The sequence below is a fragment of the Larus michahellis genome, chromosome 2 (genome assembly GCF_964199755.1).
Source record: "Larus michahellis chromosome 2, bLarMic1.1, whole genome shotgun sequence".
Classification (NCBI taxonomy): Eukaryota; Metazoa; Chordata; class Aves; order Charadriiformes; family Laridae; genus Larus; species Larus michahellis.
Genome location: NC_133897.1, coordinates 16,765,575 through 16,787,491, shown reverse-complemented (window position 1 = coordinate 16,787,491; position 21,917 = coordinate 16,765,575). Strand labels below are relative to the sequence as shown.

Genomic DNA, 21,917 nt, shown 5'->3' with positions numbered 1-21,917 from the left:
AAGTCTGCGTTATATTTGAAGGCTGTAACAAGGCTGAACCTGCTGTTGATGATGAACTTGTATGGACGAGTGCTGTAGGTGTAGTACTACTGAGGTGTAAGCCCTTGTACACTCCTGCAAAAAGAAAAACAAAACAGTAAGCTCATTTTTCAGAAAACACTCAACTCCAGACAGACATATCTTCACTGTAAAAATCAAGATGCAACCAAATTCTGCCCGACAGCTGCATACCTGAGGCTTGAAGAATGCCATTCACCCCAATTCCAAGCACCACATCATCCTTCATTTTGAATCCCATCAGTTGTTCTGATGTAACCAAAGCTGAAGCAGCAAATTGAGCGCTAACAGAATCCAGTGTCTTGGAAACAAAACCCTAAAAAGAACAATGGTGGCAAATATATGTGATTGAGGCTTCCAAAAGTCAGTACTCTCCCCATTTTAAAGCTACACACAAACTAGTAGAACAAAAATCAAAACATGTAAATCAGAACTGTGGCCCAGTCATTCTCTCAGACCAAACTGGCAGCATTTGGTACAACCAGTTGAAATCTGAACTGTGGTTTTTTTTCCATGCACTTTTAGCTCCATTGTAACAATGGAGAAGAAAATCTCCACAACTGTTTAAAATACAAAGAAATTTATTTGCAAAGTTCTATGGAACAACGTTGTTTCACAGGTCAACTTGTTTTTTCATGAAATTCCAAACCCGGCTCAGAGGCTCAGATGGCAACAACTTCTGAACCTTTTTGTATGTCCTTCACTACTGTAACCGCTACGCATTTATGAATATTAGACAATTCCACAGCTGTACGGAGGACATATTTAGGAGTTAGCTTTAGTTATGAACTAAAAATTGTGCTCTAAAAGTCCCCCACTATCAAGAGGATAATGACATGGCTGGAGATCTCTGCAATTCATATTTCTAAGGCTTTGAAAATTTCGTTAATTGACTGACCCATCTTTTTTTTGTTAAGAGGGAGCAGAGGCAATGCCTGCCACACTCACCTGCAGTGTCCCTTCTAAACACTTTACAGAATGGCTATGATGTAGATTCAGGCGAAAGCCACTTTCCTGTTGGTTAGTTTCAAGGTTCTATGGCAACAGTTGACAATTAGAGATGAACCCTGGTGGGAAACAATGAGGGATAAATCATAGCACAGACAAATCCCTCACCTGTGATGTGTTGGCAGAGGAATTACTATTTGCTTGCTGTTGATGAATTTGTGCAAGCTGCTGTTTCTGCATTAGTGCCAGTTGCTGTTGATGTTGCTGGTATTGTTCGGCTGTAAATGCTGAACAAAATATAAAACGAGAAAATACTATATCAAAATATGTAGGTGTTGTGTATATAAACACATCTATTTTATAATCCTAAAAAAAATAATAATAATAGTAATAATACACCACAGCAAGTTCCTAAGAGCCTTAATGCACATTTATAGCAAAAAGGCTATCATCCTCCTGGAACGTTTTGTTCAAATTAAGCTTTCCCTTTTTAAGCTGTTTTTTAGTATACAGGCTTTAATTGCTCTGCTGCATTTAGCTCAAAATACCAAAAAGAGAGGGAAGGAGGGAACAAAACCAGAATCAAATCCACCAAGAGCTCTCTAATAACTGATTAAAAAGAAATTACAGGTAGGAAGCATCACTGTTTTCACTCTGTGAAACCACAGTATCTGCATTATTAGTAAAGTCGGTCTATACACGAAACTTGGGAACTACATGCTTTCAGCCCTCACAGACAGCATTTTGAAGGTAGTGAGTATCTACAATTAAGATTAATCTTTACGCTTAGTTAAAAACATTAAATTGGGCATGCTTACAGGCTACCATAGTATAGTATTTTTGCTGTTTTTAACCACACACGTACAAGCAACTCCATCAATACAGAATTTGATAGAAATACATCCTTCTCTAAAATCTTTGACAGGTGACCCTGTAGTCAGCACATCACAAGCCAAGTAGAATTTTATCCAGCTAGCCATTTGATAAAACCCAGCGCTGTTTAGTACAGATTCACAAGGGGATGCACAACAGTGCAGGGGTGGGGAGTCATTAGTTCACTGATTAACTTCATAGAACGTTAGGATTTAATTTTTTTTTAATTTACATTTTCAAAATGAAAGGAAGTCTCCGTTTTCAGTTAAAACTGAATCAAGGCTGGAATGTGAAAAACTGAATCAAGGCTGGAATGTGAGTCCCCTTGAAAATTCAATCTTGGATACAACTTTCAGATTTTTCCTTCAATTTTATCTTCAGATTGTACAGATGCTCCCAAAGAAGTGCTGTAAACAGTATTCATGCTTCTAAAATGCGGTGGAAGTCGTGCTTTTGAGGAAGTTCACTACTGTTTGGCAACAAATCACCACCACACTGGAATCTCATTCACAAATTGCAATTTTTAAATTTTATTTTTTTTTTGGTTAATCTACTCCTTCAGGCTTGTTTGCCTGAAGAAAATCTGCTTCTATCAAAACTATAATCATCTCCTGCTTCTGGATACAATCGGATTCTGAAAAGCGATTGTACCTTATGTATAAACTGGAATAACAAGTCAATACAAATGGCTAACCAAAATAAGAACTAGTATTTGGAAACAAACAGAGCAAACACTGCTAAGGAGGCATTTTTCCAGCCTATTTATTTGTGATTTTTTTCAATTTTTTTTTTTTTTTTGCTGTAAAACATTGTTCGTACTGGAAATAGCACCAATTATTACTAGCACTTTGCTATCTGAGCACTTGAAGTTATAAAATTTTGCTCAGCTGTTACATTCAATTTTTTAAGTAACATTCTTCAGCAAGTAGGGATGGTTTATACTGCCCTAAGTGACAAATTACTTCCCAGAGCTCTTACAGTTAAATCTCACTTCAACTTGATTCATTTCTTCAATGTTTTAAAGTTATTCCTAGGGGAACAGCTTTGTAGTAACACCATTATATATGATATATGCCCTTACTAAAAAAATACAAACTAGAATTCATAGACCAAATATTCATGAGTTATCCATTTAAATTTTAATTCCACTTTACATATAAACTAAAAGCCCTTTAGATTATTTTTTTTTAAACTGTCACCAAACACAGAAGTTAGAGCAAGAAAGCTTTAGCACACAAAGATCAGCATGTAGCAGGCTGAGTGGCAGCAGCAGAGAGAGAAAAATAGGTGTACTGTTCTGGTACCGATAGATATTTCTTTTATATTGATCAGTTAGTAGTGACTTATTCATTAAATGTTTTTTTTAAAAAAAAATGTTGTGTTTTGTTTTGTTTTTTAATTTAGAATCAGTATGGTTTAGCCAACATAGTGCCAATGATACTGAGGGTTTCATGTGTTACTAAGGTGTTTTATTCTACAGTATGACACTGTAAATGCATTGCTTAGGAACAGGCTGCCTAAGCGATGTAAATAAAGGCAACTCTGACTGACAAAGAGGAAAATGGGCAAAAAAGGATATCTTATACCACCGTCTTTGACTCAATTAAGATTAAAATTTCCACTGTCATAACCATCTCACTTTTGTCCACCTGAGTAAGATTTTATCAATAGTTACAGTTTTGAAGCCTTAAGTATATTTTAGGTTTAAGCACAGTCACCTATGTTGGTTTAACCAACTTCAAAATATTGTTTTCTTTCGGAAAAAATATTAAATAAAGTGTATTGAGACAAGCTGTGTTTGTTTAGGATAGCCATTATTTAGGACAGTCTTTTAAGCGCTCCCCCTTCTTTTTGGAAGCAGCACTTAGATGAACTCTATTTTTGAAGTTGTGCATCAGACTATTTCTTTTTAAGTAGTCCGGGGCACCTACAGCTCTAAGTTTCCCACTATTATGAAAAGTGACACAGCTGTCAAAGTAAGCAAGGGACAGAAGAACCCCACTATGACCACACCTCTCATGTATATTCAAACTGCTTCTCTTTCTTCTGCTCAAATACAGCCTCAAAAATGCAATGGAAATGGCTGTTTACTTGTCATATCTAAAAATACACTCAAGAATTTATTTCAGGTTTTTCGATCTAGGTTAAAACATTCAGCAACATTTTTGCTGCTTCCCTTATTAAAGGTAAAAAGCCTACTAGACATTTCAAAATATTTACAACACTATCAGAGATTTATTGTGAGGTTCTGATTTAATCAGTTGCATCCAGTTTAGAAACACAACACTGTCCGGGAAGGACTGCTGCAAGCTACAGCCTCCTAAAATAATCTGACCGATATTCCTTTTCCATCCCACAGCATATCCAGACATGCTCAGGGACCAGATGAGGTTAGAGACTGGAATTACGTAAGCGAGCTCTTCCCTCTCCATGCCACAGCAGCCCGACATTGAAGGTTTTATTGGAACATTACTACTACTGAGAACTACCCAAACCAAAAGTAAACCTTGCTTCTTTTGAAGACCTGCAAATGAGGATAGCATACTTTATTCCTCTTCTGTTAAAAGCCACCACGTATTTTGCTCACTAACACTGTCAGTAGGTTTCTTCCCCTCCTGCTCTGAGAGTACAGTCTATATTACACTTCAATTGAAAAAATAAGCCAATTGATTGCGAGATAGAAGTTGCTTCTGAACACTATCATTCCCACGCACAAAACACATTTGTATGCGTTTTACATGGAAGTACTTCCACCTTTTTAACTTTACATATTCACTTTCTGTGGCACACAACTGTGACTGGAACTGGGGGAGACTGGAACAGGGGAAATCACACCCATGCTCAGCAGCAAGATCACGGATGTCACTGGCTGGCTGTGCCTCTGCATCTGCAGGCACAGCCCAAAACTTCTCAAAGAGCTAGCCTACGTTTATCTACCTTTTTTTTAAGAAAGCAATTCAAGTAGAATGCATTGCAGACCATAAAAATGTAGCTGCAGTTAATAGATTAACTGTACGGCTTGCAGAGAGTATTTTTTCTTGCCTGCAAAGCTAGCATAGATGCAATTGCACAGATGCCAAAATTAGTACCTTGTTAATACCACTTTCTCTAGAGAAACAGTTACAGAGTCCCTAAGAACTTTCTTTAAGAACTTTTATTACCTCTTCACATTTTTATTCTAAGGAAGAAAAAGGGCACAGCTGAAAATCTTTCATCTGTGTCAGAGAAAAATGGTAAATGTAGATGTAGCAAAAACTAATGTAATTTTCTTTTGTGTCATACGCTGGTCTTTACTGGCCTGGAAAAAAACCAGCAGGCAAGCAGCCAGCGCAGACCTTTTCTGTACACTTACATCAGCAACCACATTTCTGGTAACTCAGAGAAGTATTGCTACACAAAGTTACGTATTCCTGATATTACTGGAGGCCTTCAAGGCTTTAAACAAATTAGTAAGCAACAGACAACCGAACAACAGCTTCAAGTTAAAAAAAAAAATAATAGACAAAACATAACATTCAATGGGTAAAGACAACACATGAGATTTTAAAACAGATTCTTGCTTCAGCAGCCCTAGACAGAAGCAGAGTGTCTACAGGCTCTTCTCAAACAGCATCTAGGGCCGCAGTGGTCATGGTTCTATCACACAGTAATGACTATTTAATGCTGCAGAATTTACTGAGTTGGACAGTGACACAACGTCATTTCATTCGCTACACAGACTGCAGAGAGGGGTGGAGGTGGGAATATCTCAACCACCACTACCCATACACTATAAATAAGAACATTATCCTTTCGAAATACCTCAACTGGCTTTTGTTGCTAACAACTGTACCCTCCCCCAAAACTTCTCCACACTTTCCAAGACACTTTCAGTAATTTATGCAAGTCACCTCACTCCTGAAGTTAACCTAACCCAACTCCTTTCCTAACCTTAAGTATTGGGAACCTTTAAGGCATAACCCCACCTGGAGTTATTAACATCTCAAGATGGCTGTCAGAAGATGGTAGCTCAAGTTTTACTGAGAGGCTAGGCCTACATAAATGCTTCTTGTTTGTTTGCAGCATACTGTTTTGAATTGGAACAATTAAAACTCAGTATGCTTCTGAATTGTTTCTGGTAGAATTCCGAATCAAGTTTAACATTTCAATTGGGGCAGCCTTCAGGATTTTCAGTCAGTACATCATGTTATGCTGTTATCCTCTTCATTTAACAGCCTGGGACAATGAACACACCTATTCTGCAACTGCATTAGTGCTAGACTTTGGCAGCAAGCAAGAGGAGTGTTTTCTGGCTTACAGACTGCAAAAAGGAATCGTAAGTGGAAGAAAAAGCTTCAGGAGTTTGCAGTTATGAACAGAAGGAAAGAAAAACTGTACATTGCTGAGACTGACAGGGTAAATGACTGCTTAGTATCTCCTTAACAACAGCCACAAATCTTGTGCAGTAACTCAATTTTTTAACAACACACTACATTATGAATATCTTTTCCTACAATCATTTACATGACTATTAAGCAAGATGTCTGAAATCTTTGGGATAATTATATATCAATTTTTTTTTTCTCAAATTAAGCCAATTGAATAATATCTTTCAATTGGATGATTCTATTTATACATCTACCAAATGCTGACACTCAAGGTGTTGTCTTCTGGAGCACAGAGTAGCAGGGATGCTGTCAATGGATTTCCCAAAGGTCCACAGTTCTCAGCGGTTTTATACTGCAATATAAAACTATTTTTACAGTTCTAACTAGTTTTACCACAACATTTAGTGTGTCCTGGCCTTACAATGCTGTAGCTTACATGCAGCTTCTCTGAAAATGCAAGTCCTTCCCAGCAGCGGCTGAAACCAGCAAAGAGGGGGGCTGGCTGTGGAATCTGTACAAACAGATTGGTCTTTGTATGGTGAACAGCCGCAGCCTCCCCTCCTGACTACTGCTGCAGCTTCTACTGTGAGTTGACTCACTCACTAGCTGTAAGTGTAAACACAACATGTGGAGTAAACACAATGACCTATCCAGGCAAGCATATTTTTTTAAATCATAGAATCATGAATGGTTCAGGTTGGAAGGGACCTTAAAAGATCATCTAGTTCCAACCCCCCTGCCACGGGCAGGGACACCTCCCACTAGACCAGGCTGCTCAAAGCCCCATCCAGCCTGGCCTTGAACACTTCCAGGGATGGGGCATCCACAACTTCTCTGGGCAACCTGTACTTCAATAAAAATTTTTAAAAAATTGAATAGCGAGAGATGCAAACAGCTTAATTAAACCTTTCAGCAAATGCTTCAGTCCTGCAAAATATCTGAAGAATTAGATATTTAAAGGAGAGTAAATTAAAAAAAACAGTCGCTTCATAACACCAAGTTAAGTGTCTGTTCTCATGAGCAGAAATGTTATTTCAGCAGGAAAACCGAAGCATTAAGATTATACGGAGTTCAAAGAACCTCTCAAAATCCATTCAGAGTACTGGATTCCCTGACCCTTCCAGCCAAGGTGATGGCCATTAAAAAAGCAGTTTTGATCAGGTAACACAAGAAAGATAATGTAACTAAACTTCCAATTGAGAAATCTATAAGCTACAGAACTGCTGAAGTGTGTGGAAAGATGATACATCATGTTACAGTGTTTTCTTAAGGGAAATACATGAGAGCATCACATCCCTGCTGTATAAGAGAACAATTAGTGGTTACTAATGCCGAAGTGCATGCAAAGCAAACATCATTCACAATACTAAGTAATCCAGAACATCACATTTTTTATCTCTATCTTATGACAGATGTTATCTGGCTTACATTGCCTGGTTAAAGATTTTCTACTGTATAGCAAGTTCTCACCAGTGAATTCGGAAGATTGGAGAGACTTAGAGCCATCAGTGTGATTTAGTATTTGATGCACCAGGCCCAAAGATGTTTCACTTTCTGAAAAGAAGTTCAAGATTGATTTTACTTAAACATGACATTATTAGACACTATGAGAACATGAATCATTATGCCTTTGATTATTACTACAACAGCCTTACATTTCAGCCCAACAGAATTTAAGTGTGAAATTCCTAATACCAGAACTCTAGACTTAGAAATTACAAACTAGATACAAGATCTACATATGCACTCCCTACTTGGTAGTGGAAGAAAAACAGACAGAAAATAATTAACGAGGATTTTTACTAGCCATTGAATGAAAGCTGGAAGTGCTTGCTATGCAATTATATTTGACTGACCAACATTCTTAATGAGTTTGCACCGAAATGTCACAGGCCAGTTGGGGTACACAGAGTTTACTCTGCAGTTACAAACGTGATTGTCCTTGCATGGGATTCAGACAAAGTGCAAGGGTTTACACAAGCACTTGGAAGCAAAGCATTACTCCAACTGGGTTGAAGCTGAATGAGAAAATCTAGTATAACTACAAAATCTCAAAGTCTCCAGGAGCGCTCAGATGTTTTATTAAATGTTGACTCCTCCCCCTTCCCCAGTCACGTTTCCCAGATTAAAGAGGCTTTTCCTTTTAAGATTTCCTCCTTCAACTAAGTCTATGGTGGGCTCTAAACATCTGTTACTTCCAAGGCCATCGCTTCAACTAGGATCTCAACATCTCAGCTGCAGATGGGCCAAGACTGTTAAGTTCCAATGATAACTGAAAATGGTCATTACAAATGTCAGTCATTTTTCATGACTGAGTTTATCCTGCAATGTGAAAATAAGCATTTAGGAAAGGGAAAAAAGTAAAACAGACAGCAGTGTTGAGACTATTACAGATACAAGGGTTAAATAAAAAGATCTAAACACAGCCAGTGATGGCATGAAAGCAATGAGAAGGTAGGATAAATCCTTCTCCTCTGGTTCGAGGAACTGCCACAAGGATTCAGGAGCTTCCTCCAACTTCCTTCCAGGAAAGGGATGCCTGAAGACAGGTGTCAGGTATCCTCAATGAGAACATGAAAAAAATAGTATAGATCCAACACTACAAATCTGGAGATGGAAACGCTAAACACATTTGGGAAACGGAAGCATAGCTAACCACCCTCCTAGACCCCCAAGTGTGCAAACATGCTTTTAATCTGGGTTTACTGGGAAAAGTGTTATTTCTATGGAATTCCCACAGAAAAATTTACTCAATAGCAAAGCACAACTTGCAGCGCATCATCTAATTCTCTAGTTTACAAGAAAATTCAAGGTAAACTACTCTGGATTCTTTTAACTATATTCCGGATGCCTGCAGTTTTTTGTACACAGTAAGGTCCACAATCCCAAACATCACAACTCTTGAAGAATTTTCAGTAAGGCTTCTGCTAGAACACTGAAGCTGCTTCTTAAAGAAAGAATTCTAAATTTAGTGACTAGACTCTAGTTAACTGCTAGCCTCTTTAGTCTTGACAGCTTGTACACTTTTCTTTTCAAAGTGAGCCGGCTTCTGGATGAAGAATGCAGAAAAGAACAGAATGCCAGACAGTTGCCTGGTCTTACTTGCGGAGCCTGGAAACCACTGCTCAAATCTTTCAGTAGTGCCTGGTATCTGTGGTCTCTGTCCTGAACACAAGACTGCAAAAGAATTCTACATGCTATGCAGTTTCAAAAGTCTCAAACTTTTTGATTACTAGATGCAAGCATCCAAAAATATGAATGTAACATATTTATAATAGCAAGTCTCCAGCAGAAAGCACAGTCTCCCTATAATGCAATGCAGTTCGAAGACTACCATTTGCCTGACAGAACTAGATCAACCAATTAATCTGAATTCCTGGGACACAAATACTTTAGATGAATATTCATGCCTACTGTACACTCCAGACTTAAGACACAAGCTCCATCTCTGAAGGTTATGATTCAGAAACTTGATGAGATTGTCAGTAATACAGGCTCCTTTCCTGAAGCGATTTGTGAATAGCTTCCCTACGGAACAAGTTATTCCTCTGCAAGAATCATGCTTTTACACTCTTGCCTGCTTTTTAGTGGTGTTCTGTATAACATATGCCTGGAGATCCTTGAATCAGCTCTTTTTGCAAGAAGACAAAGGATGGTTTTTTGTAATTCTTCAGTAAGATGAAAAGGAACCACCCCCTTCAAAGGTGATGCTACTTTTCTTGGCCACTTGACCCTGCTGCCAAAGCCTATCCCTTCAGCACATGACAAGTCCAGTAGAAGTCCCATTTTCAAATAACTTGTAAGGGGTTGGGTGTTTTTTTCATTTGTTTGTTTTGTTTTTTGGTTTGTTTGGGTTTTTTTTTTTTTTTTTTTTTTTAAGACATCCCTTCTCAGTTTACACACAAAATCTCAATGCAACAACGTCATCTTCGACAGATCTTTTACGCTGAGCACTCTGAGAGCCAGGACCAGAATAACTTGCATTTCTTCAGGATCGAAGGCACTTCAAAATGTTTATAAAATCCCTGGCTTTCTGGGGAAACCTCTTGCCAGTCTTCAGGATGAAAAACAATACTTTCTGTAGCCAGAGAATGGTATGTCACAGCACAACTTTTATACCATGTCCTCTGATCAACAGAAGACCTGAGATACCATCTGAACTTCATGCCTGTGTCAGCTACATGTAACAGACTTGAAAAGCAAGGTTTTCCACAGCAGTTCTTCCATGTCAGCAGCATGTTGTCTGGATCATTCAAGGCAGAAAAAGCTCAAGACTTCTCTAAACTTCTTTAATATGGGAACAAACAAAACTTACAATGTGATGGTGCACAATAAACACAGCAACATGACCACCTCTGCCTGCCGCTACAGAATCTCAGGATGAGCTTCATCTTAAACGTAAGCAGTATGGTTTGACCACAACTCACAGTGGCAGCAAAAGGATAAAGGGATTTTTAAAAATAAAGATGCATTAGTAAGTGTTTTCTGAAGACCTACTGCCTACTTCAAAAATCTAAAAGGCAAAAAGAAACAAACCTAAAAAATCCATACCCACAGCAAACTCCCAGCCTTAAAGACACCTAAGAAAAAGGCACAGGGACGCTCGACAGGACTGTAAATGCTGCAGTATTGACTATTAGAAAACCTTCAGTACAGATGTTAGATACCTACTGTTCTTTACAGTATTTGCTACAGAAACTAAGACAACATAACTGGGCAGCTGCAGCCCCCTTTGAAGAAGTCAAACTCGTACATATGAGACACGCACATACACCTGTAATCTGTATCGACAATGTATTTTAAAGAATCCTTTAAGAAACTGAAAAAACACTAGAAAACAGAAAGACACCATGATGAACTAGATGTATGCCCCTTTCAAACACCTACACCTAAACAGACAATCATCATTACACCACATATACCAAACACATATACACCTCCAGCGTTGCAAGAATCCCAATCAAGATTATAAATAATTATACTGGTAAAAATCTACCTGGTTATATTAGTAACAAGTGACTACCCAAAGACCGTGGCAACTAATTTAAAGTATATCTATGAATTCAGACATAGTTACATTTTTATTGACTATTTCATTCCTGTATCAAACCCTAATAAAAATATGAATCTAAACATCATAACCTTTAAAGTTTGGAAGAGCTTGGAATACTAACTTAAATATTTTACACAGATGATAAACCACCTGCAGAAAATTCCAAGCACAAATTAATGTAATATGCCAGGTACTTATTATACGTATGTATTAGTTTCCCACAGGCTTCAAAATACAACCACAATTAAAACCTCGTACAGCCCTCATGGTCATAAATAACAATTGCATTAAATTCCTAAATGATGTAGATAAATATCTAATCACCTATTTAAGGAAAATAGATTCTATGGGGGTGTGTATGCTTGTTTATTTACACAAAGACATATGCTTTAAACTCAAACTAAACAGCCAATTTTTCAAGTCTGCGTAATTTTCAGATGTAATGTATTGCCCATTAATACTTTATAGCGTATTTATAACCTATTCATCACACATTAGTTTTGTTATCACACTAGTAACCTGACTACCATTTTATCACAGTTCAGACTGGCCACTAGACAGAGGATGCTCTCATTCAGTTGTGGACTTGGTTCACTGATTTGAAACACTGGAGGGGCAGAATTTGAACACCAAAACCTGTACTCAGATCACAAGTCAGGAGAACCATCAGCTTTAACCCTAATACATTTCCAGCAAGAAGCGTCACAAAAAGATAAAAGAATGGGGGATGGGGACAAAGACCTACTCTAGGACAGCATGGAGAAGCAACATGAAATAAAGCAGCAGAACAAAGCTGCCCACTAAGTCTAAAAATCCAAGGTGAAAGAATTTTCAGAAAAAAAAGCACCAGTTGGTGCAGGGAGGAAAGGTACAAAACATATTGGAAAACAGGAGTCATCTGATACCAGGGTAACACTCCTTGCTTGAGCAAATATACAAAGCATCCCACAATCTGGGGAGTTTCTTAGGTATATACATGTCTCCTCTCCACACTTCCACACTATCCAGGCTTTCTAATTTATTTCCAGAGCCATAATCCAAAATGGAAAGGAAAACATGATTCTAGAGACTCCTTACAAAATGATCATGAACTTTGAAGTTATTTCTTCGTAAAAACTACGTCACTTTACTTTTACAGAAAGATGACATTTAATGTACTGAATTATTAAAATTCAAGAGTTATTTAAGTTACATTCTAACTACGTAAATACCCATCTTCCAGTGTGAAGAATGCAATATAAAGAGTTATGCTATGCAACAGCATTCCAATCAAAAAACAATTAACACCACATCAAGTTTTCTTAAGAGTCAGGTCCTCAATTCTGTAATTCAGGTTCTATAAAATGTAATCTACCACTTGCTGACAAGATGTAGAGGTTATTAGTCCGAGAGCTTTGCCAAGTATGAGCAAATGCACCAGTGGGGGTGGGCTAGGCATTTTTTGGATGGGAAATGGCATTTAATTTCATGTAAGTTCAAATAAGAATTCATAACATGCTGAGATTTTAAATGCAAACATTTTAACTAAACATTTCCCACTACCACCACACCTTGTACTAGAAAAAATCTGGAATGTAATATTTATACCAACATTTCAATTAATTAATTTTAAAAATCTAGATCTTCAGAGTTAACTTAACCCCTACACAATACTGGTTTCTAAACCTTCATATTTCTAAAATCATAATTACATACCAAGGTAACATTCGCATAAATTTGAGATGAAGTACACTACTGCTAGCAATAAATACAAACAAACATTCTATGTAGCAAATAAAGAGAAAAAGTGAGGATGGGCTATTACCATCAAAATAGACCATGATGTAAAGTATAGATGACCTAATGATATTCTGGATTTTCTGAGACAAGTTTAAAATTTCTAGAAACAAGTTCGTCAAAATAAACATACCAAGATGTGCTGAACCACTGCTACTTTTACTTTGTATAGAGGTACTGCATGTCTGGGTCCCGGGTTGTGCTGTGCCTGTTCGATTTATACCCCTGTATAATTTCCTACAGGAGAGTTCATCATTGTCACTGTCATGTAGGGATGGTGTCCGAGGCCTAAAATGCCGCCATCTACATGATTTGATATTGACTAGTATCTGACTGAGGTCTTTCGAGAAAGATTTGTCCGAGGTATTTGTTTCTGAGGTATTGGCAAATTGACTGATTGAAGAGTGTTGTGATGAGGAAAACATTTCCAAATCCAGCTGATGAAATGTATTATCGTAGTCCGAATGCGCTCTGTCTAGTAGCACCCTAGAACAGGAAAACAATGCAGAATTATACACTGTCAAGAAAATAGCAAGAAAGTCACCAGTTTGCCATGTGTGCTTGGGGACAACAAAGGGATAGAAAAGACTACACAAAACTGTTCTAGAACAAGCAACCTCCTCCAAACAGACAGAATGCAGGACTATATGTTATTTTACAATAAGTAGTCCATTTATGTTTCTCTTCACATGTATATTCTAGCTTTTACTGTTTGAAGAGCTGATGTACATAATTGTATATATATTCAGACACAGCAACAACATACATGATTTTTTTTTGTTTAAATACTCAGGCTGGAAGACAGAGTTCCACAATGCAAAGAAACAAATCCTAGAGAATAAAATAAAAATGCTTAAGTAACTACAAAGCGATTCAAATGCCCTCCCCTGAAGTAACTGCAGTTTAAAAGCCTTACATCCATATATACTGAATATACGTACAACCCTCCCAACACAGTGGGGATGTCGCACACTAACTTCCAAATCCCCTTGCAAAATCCCAGTAAGAGCCTTCAGCTTCCATTCTGATTTTGCTGATACGTCAATCTGATTTGCTATTATGCGAAGGGGTGCTAAGCATTAACCTGAACACCAAATCATGTTCTTACATTTTTTTAAATTAAAATTTAATACCAATGTACTTAAAGATATCATACAATTAATACACGATTATTTGTTTTCTCAAAGATATCATACAATATTTAAGAAATGAAACAAACACTGAGCAATTTATAAACTGTTTTCTAAAAAGATGCTTAGAAGTAATATGCCTGAAGTCCTTCATTCTTTGATATTTTTGACAATGTTTGAAATTTAAGAGTTGTCGTCACTTTCAAGCATTCCTCCCAAAATTATCCTCTCCAACTAGCAAATCACCAAATTTGGTACAAATTCAGAAAAGCATTTTCTGAAAAATGTGATTTTTGCTATCTTTAAATATTACTATTTGAAGACAGCTATGCAAATCATTTAAATACAAACCACCAATCACAACTGAAAACATACATGCACTTTCACCTCAGAATTCAAGAGAGCCAGCAATAAAAAAAAAACAACATAGAAACATTTAAGAAAACAGTATTAAAGTGGCTTCCACTACCGCAACATAAAAATGGAGACATTAACCAGATAAGGGAACTTATATCAAATGCAAGTATTTAAAAAGTCAATTTCCCCTATGTCTCCATTTTTGATGTTTGTGGTTTTAGTGGGTTTTGGGTTTTCTTTTAAAAAAAAAAAACAAAACAAAAAAAAACTTTGCTTTTTATGTCTTACTGATTTTTATTTTCTTTTTAAATTTTATTTTTTTAAACCAGCAACAATTATGTAGTGCTTACCTTCCGCCACGGCCGACCCGTCTTCGTGCAAACCCAATACACCTCTGGGGTACAGTGAGGGTGGTTAAGCAGTATCTGTAACGCACATCTCCTAATCTTCCCTCCTTAGGGCTACTCCACGGCCAGTTGCCAGGCTGGTCTAAATGAGGCTTGAAATAATTTTAAACAATTAAACACAAGATGTTTTCCCACAATGATGCTCTGTCTTACGATACATAAGGAAATTCTACTTACAGCGTAGTACTGACAGCCTGCTTTCCTACGGAAGGCAAAAGGACCATCGGGATCATTTTCTTCCTCAGCCTCCGAAGAACCAGACAAAACCTTTAAAGAAGGGTTGAGGGATATATGAAGAGAAATATTGGTAAATTCACGAGTTTCACTTCTTTCGCCAAGAGCAGCACAGAACTCTAGAGGTCCTACCTGGGAGAGAGGTTCTTCATCTGAGCTAGGAAAATCATACTGATTCAAATCTTTAGCATTAAAGACTGGCAGTGCAGCAGGACTTGTCTGTTGAGGAGTAGCAGCAGCAGATGAAGGTAAGACTTTTGGCTTCTTCTCATACTTTCTTTTGGGTCTAATAACATCAGGTTTATCTTGCTGCAAGAAAAAAAAAGCAGCATAAAATTACACACGCATGCAAATTAGATGAAAACAGGAGTTTTAGGAAACTCCTGTGTAAGGAAGTTAAAAAGTGAACTCCTCTCTCCATCATCTTGATAGCAAAACATGCAGTGATTTCATGAATATCCATATCTCATTTCCAGTAATCAAAACTTTCAGACAAGGTGGAATCAATCTGTGCCACATAACACAATAGCAGTTAAGATAACAGTACTACTTTGGAGACATAGACCAAAGTATATACAATGATCTCCATGAGACACTTTTTTTATTTTTTAACATTTTAAATTAGTAGGCATTTATGCAGTGTTAGGGAATTACTAAGTACAATGCTTTAAAGGCAAAAATAGAAGTTAGACTTCTCAAAGATACCTAGAATCTCAGAAAATCCTCTAAAAATTAAATACATTTCCCCGTAACTATGCAAAGTCAATTTTAAGTGCACTGGCTCACTAATAGGTAAGTACACTCCAGCAGGCTCAATTACAGTGCTCCACTATCAATGGAAGTATTCACTGATTCAAGACACCTTGTCAAATTCAGAACAGCCTTTGGACATTCTTCAGTTATAAGAAGTCTTTGTTTAAAATTCAAATTATACCTCAGCATTTTCTCCTGTGTTACCTGACCTACTTAATATGCTTAGTTACTGGCACTGTAGCTATGCTTTGTACAACACAAAATTAAAGCCTGCAGGAAAAAAAGCACTGGTCAGCTGACTAAATCAAGTAAGATTATTTGATACTTTACTTAAATACAAAACCAGATGAAGATATACAGCATGCTGGGAATATCAGTGGATCATATTTTTAAAATAAAATAAAAAGGCAAAACAGAAAACCCTCCAGATTAAAAATAATTACATAGTTTAGAACAAGATATGGATTTCACGTCTTTAGTCCTATCTTTGTCCAATACCTAGGTAATAAACACAGTTTTGTTCACGATATCCTAACTTTATGGACAGTGGTAGAGGAAAATATTTCTATCCCCCCAGAATAAAGACGACAATTGCATGTACCCTTTTGTCTGTAGTTCATCTATACCTCCTTTATTTCTGTCTAGAGCAATGCCAGTAGCCTGTATGTTATCCTTGTAACTCCAACAGAAAAAAGCATTTTGTTCGAATTGCAGCTTTGCTACACTATTTCCAGTTTCAGAAAGCTTCCTCCCTCCTTCCATCCTAAAATGCTGTATCTTGCATACGTAACAACAGGAACTAATAACTCCGTTACTGACATTACTCACCTTAACTTTAAATTCTTTCAGTTCCATAGCTTCTTGGTGTTTAAAAGGACTGCTGTTAGTCACAGGAATGATGGGAATAGCATAGGTAGGTTTAATTGGCTGCCGCTGTGCCATGACCTCAGACATGATCTCTCCACTGTAGTCACCCAAATTATACCTGAAATCAGATTTTTAAAATTTTTTATTTGTTGGAACATTTACAATGTACTCCTGGTAAAAAAAAAAAAAATAAAAAATGAGCAACACAGAGAAACACAGACTAATGCTTGCAACTTGGGGTAAAAGGACATCCAGGACAACAGCAAAAAGTATAGAAAGTATCATTCCAGAAAAGAGGACAAATAACATGGGAACTTCATTGTGATGACTAATGCTGACAAATAAATAAAAAGGATAACTACCCTGGAAAGCCTGTAAAACACCTCCAAAAGATAATACTGTAAAGGAAAGAAGCAGAAACTAGAAGGAAAGAACAGGAGAGGGTTCCCCTCACTTGGGGACAGGTACCACTTCAAAACATACAGTTATCACCCCAAAGGTTTTAATCAATGAAACAGAGTGCCTTATTCATGAATCCTCCCTCTTTTGTGTTATGGAATATTTCCACATATTTTCAAAACAAGCAGATTCATAAGACATACTACATTTCAAGTCCTGTGGAAAGTGCTGAGTCGAAGTGCAACTTGCCATTCGGTGGGGGGGGGGGTGGGGGGTGGGTGGGTGTGTGCATTAGAGTCTTTCCTCTACGCAACAGCTTATTTCCTTGAAAAAGCTACTGGAAAATCTGTGAGATTTCTCCCCCCTCTATTTCTGCTGAAAATGGTCATTGCTTGAAAAAAGTGCCCTGCTAGAGACATTCAACTTGTCTCCCTGAGAAGTCAGACTAAAAAGTTAGTTTTAGAGCTTTAAAATGCTGACTCAAAACACTCGTTTTCAAACATGGATGCTTAAGCTACAGAGGTCTATCCAAATTCTAAATATCAACCTAAAGAACAACTCCACATTGCAAATGCAATTCTCAGTTGATTGGGAAAGTGACAGTTGACAGAACAGAGCATTTGGTCTTCAGCACAGCTGACAAACTGGATTTCAAAAGAAGCACTAGTAGAAGATGACTCACAGAACAACATTTTATACCCTATGAAATGCTTATGTGTTTTCCTCAAGAGGGTAATATATCAAGCTTTGCTAAAAAAAGAACAATAATGAAGAAAAAGAACGCTGATGACTGGAAGTGGCCTTAATATTAGCTGGGATTTCCTTCATCTAAGCATTTAAGTTTAACACTAATTTCCAAATGAATTTACCTGAAACTATCATCTCTCCTCCAGTATAATATATAGGATATACATTTGAATACATGTACTCAAGTAATAAAACAACGTCGGTTGGTGTAACAGGTCATTTTCTCGTAATAAGCAACTTCCTAATGTATTATTTTGCTCTCCATAGCCATATGTGAAAACATGCTATCCTGTAAATGTGAAAGAGTCTAAATACTTATTTTAAAAATCTCTCGCTGTTTTAAGTGCTTATGGGAATCAGACTACAAGGTAGTTTCCAAAGCTTTCTGCAGCAAATTTTCAATAAACGTTACCTCTTTTCCATAATTTCCAGTGTTAAATGCAGCAACTCTCTCTTGCTTTTTTCCCTCCTCTTTATCATCTCCAGGATGGTTACTGCACGACTCAGATCTCGACGCAGCTTAAGCATCTTCTCATAAGATGCTTCATCATTTTTTCGATTCTGTAGATACACAGTGTATATGTTTCCCCACATCATTAAAATTAAATAATCTGAATTAAAGTAAGTTCTCAATATTTATGTATATTAGAAAAACTCCACAAGCTAAACCAAAAAGACCAGCAGGTGCATGTTATCAATGAGCTACAGTTTACTAAAACCGTAAGTAGGTTTAGCAGTAGATTTAATGAAAAAATAAATGCAAACTTTCATTCAATAGCTGTCCTAAAGTAAAGTTTCTTTCATGTTTTTACCCTTGCAAATTAAAACAAAAGAACATCCCAACTTTTATTGTTTAGTAGAATTGTTTCTTTATATAAATATATAAACTACTTTTTGAGACGGGGAGAATGAAGAGAAAGAAAGTAGAGGGAGGTATTGATTTACTTTTCGTGTCTGCATCTTTTCTGTTCGTCTTCTAAAAGCAACATAAGGGTCATTTGTGCTGGAGCCATCTCGTTTCTCTTGTTTCACAGCTGGGATAAGAGAGGGACCTCGACAGTTTTTCCTCTTTTTAATCCAGTACTCATACACTTCTCTGATCAATTCATCATCTTCCTTCAGCAACAGCTTGGCCTCTTGCAGGCTGACTGGCTAAATAGAAAACCCAGCATGTCACTTTCATATAGCAATGTATAGAGTGTGTATTTCAAATTCTTTATTCAAAGTACCTGCTGACCGCTGCCCTTTTCTAGTCTGTCTATCATCTCCTCAAATTGCAAAGGAGAGATGTCCATCCTTTTCTTCAACTTATTCACAAAGATCTCATCTTCCGAATCCAAGTCATAATCCGGCTGCTCAGCATCCAAACTAAAAGCTAAAGGATACAGTGAAAATTAAAGTTAGTTTTACTCTAGAAATGTTTTCTTCTAATAGCAGTGTCTGGAGTACACATCAGATTCTTCTGAAGACAAAACCAAAATTATTCGTTTGAATGTTGAACTAATACTACTTAGAAGTTAATAGCTTTTTTCTTGAAAAAATTACACCATTAAAAATCAGGAATAAAAGTTAGTATCTATCTGACTATGCTTTTGTTAACCAGTGAAAGCTAGCCAACTAGTGGCTTTCAACCTCATTGCTTTCGGTAAGAAATTTTTAAATTGGTCAGACTTTTCAATGCTGTCTAGTATTCTGGAATTTTACGTATTGTATTATCAATAATTCAGATTTCAGCCCAAACACGCTTTAAGGGTACCTCTACAGAAGTATGTGCAGACTGTATTACAATGACCTTACACACATCCTCATCAATGATTTTTGTGATGTAGACGAGTCAGATTAAACAAGTCCAGCATGGTCTACCCTATGTAGCAAGGTATCTTCAAATACATGTAATATTTTGCAGAACACAAACAACTGTTTTCCACAATACCCTATGAAAATGCAGCATTCTGCATTCAAAACAAGATCTCCCTAGTTCTTATGCCTCATTCAAGTTGTTTTAGTTGGTAAGAGACACAAATCTCTTCCCAAGTGCACATTTGGAAACACATCATGAAAAACACCATTTGTTTTTAATAAATAAATAGGTAGAAGACAATGCAGCTGAAAATCACTATTTCAGCTGTTAGACCACTAGCTAAGGAAAAGAAGAATGAAAAACCGTGACCTTAATATCAGCATGGAAGACTGCTAGTATTAGTCTCTTCATTTACTTAGGAGCAGAGCAACATGCTCTAATCTACCTGATCTTCCACCTAATCTAGTGAAAGATGTCCCTGCTCATTGCAGGGGATGTTGGACTACGTGACTTTTAAAAGTCCCTTCCGAACCAAACAACTCTATGATTCTAATACTTTAAGCCATCACTGAAGCTCAGACTGATAGGAGTCTAACATTTAACAACAGTTAATTAGGCATGAGATCTCTTTATATAGCACAGATACTATTTAAATTCTACTAATTACACCATGCAACAGAATTCTGCAACAGATAGTACTTTTTATGTTTTCAAAAGTTATCTGAAGTAATGTGGTGCTCACATCAAGGGTCACATCCATACAGAATAAATGCTATCTTCCAACAAAAACAAAATCCCAACACATTTGCAAGTCACCAGTGATACCAAAAACCACCTACTTTTAGATACAGGATACTTCCATGCAGGCACAGGCAACTACTACTACTGCCATTTCTGCTTGGCTTCCCAACCCTTTACTATCATTTTATCCTGGTTAAGCAAGCCGTAACTACTGAGAGTTACAGAGGGCAGAAACAGGCCTTTTAGATTGCTAAATTTAAAAGTATTAATATATAGACATAGACTCAGAAAGGGCATCTATCTACTTCTTGATCAAGATCTAAATATACCTCTTCAGTAAGAAGTATATATTCCTTTACATGTTCGAAAAAAATAATTCTCAGAAGTCAGTCTTCATGCAAGCTCAATAGACATTTAAGAGTAATCTCTTGAACTACCAGCAAAATAAATTTCTTGGGGTAGATGTCAATGAATGAGTTTACTTACGCTGTATGTGAATCAGCTGCTTTGGCATTTTAAATTCTCCAGGATATATAGATTCATAGTATGCGATATTACTTTCTGCTTCTGGAACTGGTATAACCATGTTATCCCTCTTCTCTCCATATACTTGTTGTGCTGAGATAGCCCGTTGGAGATGATGTTCCTACAAACAAAAGTAAAAAAAAAAAAAAAAAAAAATCAAGATGAAAATCTGAGAAAATATTTTCAGTGCTCAGACTTTTTAAAGTTGACGGAAGTCTATTTCTTTGCAAATGCTCTCATTCCAAATCCCTGCGACCAGACCTAAGAAATCGGTATTGCACACTCGAGACAAAGATGCGCTCCATTAACTGGACGGTTTCTCCAGTAGGTGGAGCTCTCCCCCCGACACAAACACACATACCACTTCAGTTACTAAACTTAGTAGTCAAGTTGCATGTTCTTGGCACACCAAACCACATAAATCCATCTTTACATATTTCTGGAGAGACACTTAAGATTGATTAGACATACAGATTGTTACAAGTAGCTGCAGACAGATATTCACTCTGGTATTATCCTGTATTTGCTACAGCCATTTATTGCCAGTCATGTCAGAAAACCAGAAAGGAGGCTTGCCATCATCTCCTATTAAGAAGAGAAGCAACTATTTTTACCCAGACAGAGAATGATTCCTGAAGACATTCTCGTTTATTGCAATGCTTTCCATTATCCTCCTTTTCCCCCTCCTAACCCATCAAATAGTTTATTATTAATCTATAAACCACGAGGGTGAGAATAATTAACTTCTAGAAATCTCCAATTGTTTTTCAAGCTTAAAATTATTTATATTTGCTACTAGAGCTTAAGTAACAGATTAGTAACATTATCAATTCTAGTAATGTTGTAATGCTACTATTGAAATGCATTCCATTCTTCTTGTGC

General features: G+C 37.0%; 1 protein-coding gene across 10 annotated transcripts in view; it reads right to left on the bottom strand.

Annotated features, from left to right (window-relative positions):
- EPC1 (enhancer of polycomb homolog 1) overlaps nt 1-21,917 on the bottom strand; it is a 51,514-nt gene that overhangs the window by 2,561 nt on the left and 27,036 nt on the right. The window contains exons 2-15 of one of the 10 annotated variants that reach the window (XM_074574255.1): nt 20,997-21,156; nt 19,198-19,343; nt 18,914-19,120; nt 18,381-18,529; nt 16,784-16,940; nt 15,335-15,511; nt 15,146-15,235; nt 14,912-15,060; nt 13,208-13,560; nt 7,716-7,826; nt 1,174-1,292; nt 1,006-1,092; nt 232-373; nt 1-114 (exon numbers count right to left, since the gene is read on the bottom strand). The exon at nt 1-114 is cut by the window's left edge and continues 253 nt beyond it. In XM_074574255.1, coding sequence (XP_074430356.1) covers nt 1-114; nt 232-373; nt 1,006-1,092; nt 1,174-1,292; nt 7,716-7,826; nt 13,208-13,560; nt 14,912-15,060; nt 15,146-15,235; nt 15,335-15,511; nt 16,784-16,940; nt 18,381-18,529; nt 18,914-19,120; nt 19,198-19,343; nt 20,997-21,156 — 2,161 coding nt within the window. Of the gene's footprint in view, nt 115-231; nt 374-1,005; nt 1,293-7,715; nt 7,827-13,207; nt 13,561-14,911; nt 15,061-15,145; nt 15,236-15,334; nt 15,512-16,783; nt 16,941-18,380; nt 18,530-18,913; nt 19,121-19,197; nt 19,344-20,996; nt 21,157-21,917 lie in introns of those variants that run through there. The other 9 variants (XM_074574256.1, XR_012585426.1, XR_012585427.1 and 6 more) reach the window with 9 other exon arrangements.